Genomic DNA, 3,390 nt, shown 5'->3' on the forward strand with positions numbered 1-3,390 from the left:
ATGTAAATTGCATTAACCTTTGCACTCATACATACACAACGTATAGACAGACAAATAGATACCCAATACACACACACACACACACACACACACACACACACACAACTCACGCATATTTATCTGTCTGTTGACAATGACATTTTTTTTTTTTCATACATGTAAACACACCAAGCAACTACAGTGTTTCCTTTGAAATATAAATAAAATCCATAAAATCTACCCACCTGTCCTACACCCTGGCTGTCCTCTAACATGCCATATGCCTACCTGTAGCATCACCCACGCGTCTTTCTATCAGATTACGTGTTCAACTTTCTATCCAATCAATTTAGTTTCAATCTGTAGGCCGTCTCAGCAAACCCCCTCCTCTGCAGCAGTATTTTTAACTCTTTTCTTTTCCATACCAAACTATTCATCACGTCCAGGACATATTCGTGTTTGTCAAAGTATGATTGTCAGTGAAATCATAATTACTGCTTTTAGTATATAGTTAGATAATTTTCTATCAGCCACTTTTTTTGTCTTTGTGCTTAATTAACGAGAGTGAGAAAGTAAAATTTTTCTGTTTTGTATGTGTAATGTATGTTTATTAGTTTACTAAGTCTGACTGCCAAGTCCTGGTTACTGCAAATAAGTACAGTAATTTCCAGCTTGAAAACTTTCCCTAAGTGATTTTATTACTGACATTTGTTTTCTCTGTTTATCAGACTCTTTTGTATTTTTTTCTTTTCTATTTTTTTCTCTCCCCATTTCAGCAACACACTTCATCTTATCTCTCTTCATTGCTTTCTTAATGCAGAAATTTTCCCACTTTAACTACACTAAAATGCAGTTTACTTTGATTAAAGTAATACAAAGAGGGAAATTAATAGATTTTTTTTTTCTAAATTTAAAACGATATAAAGCAGAAAATTATAAAAACAAAAATAAAAAAAAATGATAAAGTTTTGATTTGTGTGCTGGCTGTGACTATAGTAATGGTATGGTGTAGTATTGGTTGTAGTATCAGTGGTGGTGTTAATAGTGGTTGTAATAGTGCAGTGGTGTTGTTAATAGTCGTGAAAGTGGAGCGGGTGGTTGTGTTGTGGTAGTAGTAATTGTACAGTGGTTGGATGGTTATAGAGGTGTGATGATTTGTAGCAGTGGTGGGAATAGTGTTGTGGGGGGGGGGTTATAGTGATTGTAGCAGCAGTGGAAATTGTTGTAGTGGTGTTGGCTGTATTAATGGTATAGTTGTGCTGGGAAGGAATGGTTGTAGAAGTGGGGGGGGGGGTTATGGTGGTTGTGGTGCAGCTGTGATTGTTGAGGCATGATTGTTGTTGTTAGTGGTGGTGGTGGTAGTAGAAGTAGTATTTATATGTTGTAAAATGTTAGTAGTAATAGTTGTAGTAGTAATGGTGGTGGTGGTAGTAATGACAGTGGTAGTTGTAGTGTTAGAGGAACACTTGCTGTGAATATTTTTCCTTTTTTTTTTACTTTATCTCCACCCCCACCCCAGATTCTCACTCGCTCTCTCTCTCTCTCTCTCTCTCTCTCTTCCTCTTTACACTATTTTTGCCTTTGATCTCAGCTCTCTCTCTCTCTGTCTCTCTCTCTCTCTTCCTCCTTCTCTTCCTCCCCTCCTTTAATGACTTAGCTAAACATAGTGTCATTTATTCAACACCATGGCTGATCAGGGAATACCTTCCTCTGCTGGAGCTGTGTCTCCTAGCCAGGAATACTCAGAGACAGCCTCAGAGGAAATGACTGCTGCAAATTATGACTCTGATAGTGATGTCAGTGACTGGGAAGCCCCAGTGGATATTGATTTGGCCGCTGTAAGCAATTTCATCTTATATATATATATATACATATATACACTCTCTGTCTCTGTCTCTCTCCCCATTATGACTGCAGTTATCTGTGAGGTGAAAGGTGACTCTAGATTAGATTATGCATTTCCTCCATCAATCACTCCCATTTGATGTTATTGTTTGGTCCCAGGTCAGCCCTGATTGATAAAACCTATATAGTCAGTCATTCCAGGCTTAGTCATTATACGTGTGCATGTAGGGGTGACTAGGATAACATAATGTTGTTGAATTTGTTCTTCCCGTTTTTTTTTTCCAAAGCAGTGGTTTGACAGAGGTTTGGCTGCTATGTCTAACATGCTGAGTGACCATGCCGAGGCTTCCCTCCCCACATTAGCTGGTCATAACTGTCAATCTTTTGTGTAGGTGTATATTCCTTCACAGTGTTGTGTCACTTGTTGCCAGTATTACTTGACAGATAATTTTCTCTTCAATGGGAAATATCTATATAGGTCATTAATGTGCCTTTTATTTGTGTTGTTTTTATTTGTATGTGAGAGCAAGTTTCAAAAACATGTATATGTGAAAACTATATCAATACCCTGTGTTTGTGTATATACGTGCGTGCGTGCGTGTGTGCATACATACATTTTTGCAGAAGGTGTAGTTGAATGACTTGAATTGAATATTTTACTAGTATATCTTATTAATCGTGGAAGTATAAAACATAAGGTTTATTCTTAGAAGCAGGAAAGGTAAGAAGTGAATTAGACCCACTACACACTCTATACTCTTTTATGCTTATGAGTGCATGCTAGAAAGATATACATGTGTACACACCTGAAAGCACAATGTTAATAACCAAGCTAAAATTATTGATTAAAATTTATCTGCTAAACAAAAGTTTAAACATTACACTATAGTTTTATTTTCTGCTCTTTTAAACTTTGTTATTCATAAAACTAGCAGCAACAAAAAAAAAATTGATTCATATCTGTTCAGTGTGGTGGGGCAATATTCTACCTGTTTCTCCATGAATAATAAATACCTGCTAAATAAATTTGCTTTTTTTTTTTTATTATTATTATTAATGTTCTCTAACATTTGTGTCCTTGTTATAATGTATGAAGAGGTGTGAGTCTCGAAGGTTGTTATTCATGAAAGTGATTACATTTTGTTGGGTATGGTTGTTACAATTTACTTAACTTTGGACTTTAACCACTAGCACCATTAACTTTGCAGCTACTGCTTGCTTTACTTACAACCAAAGTGCTGACGAGTCATGGAATAGGTTGCTATATGGTTGCTCAACCTGCTGAAAATAAGTCAGATTTTCCTCAAATCTAGCTCAACCACCTTAAAAAAAGGACACATTAAACATATTATATATGCATGTATATATATATATATATATATATATATATATATATATATATATATATGTATGCATATAGGTATATATGTATGTATGCATATAGGTATATATGTATGTATGCATGTAGGTATATATATATATATTTGTATGTATGTAGGTATATATATATATATATATATATATATATATATATATATATATATGTGTGTGTGTGTGTGTGTGTGT

General features: G+C 35.0%; 1 protein-coding gene across 1 annotated transcript in view; it reads left to right on the forward strand.

The window, feature by feature from the left end:
* The window catches only part of LOC106880919 (uncharacterized), a 64,803-nt gene that overhangs the window by 41,069 nt on the left and 20,344 nt on the right, over positions 1-3,390 (forward strand). The window contains exon 4 of the mRNA XM_052971519.1: positions 1,647-1,817. Coding sequence (XP_052827479.1) covers positions 1,647-1,817 — 171 coding nt within the window. The remainder of the gene's footprint in view (positions 1-1,646; positions 1,818-3,390) is intronic.

The sequence above is a fragment of the Octopus bimaculoides genome, chromosome 11 (genome assembly GCF_001194135.2).
Source record: "Octopus bimaculoides isolate UCB-OBI-ISO-001 chromosome 11, ASM119413v2, whole genome shotgun sequence".
NCBI classification, from domain to species: domain Eukaryota; kingdom Metazoa; phylum Mollusca; class Cephalopoda; order Octopoda; family Octopodidae; genus Octopus; species Octopus bimaculoides.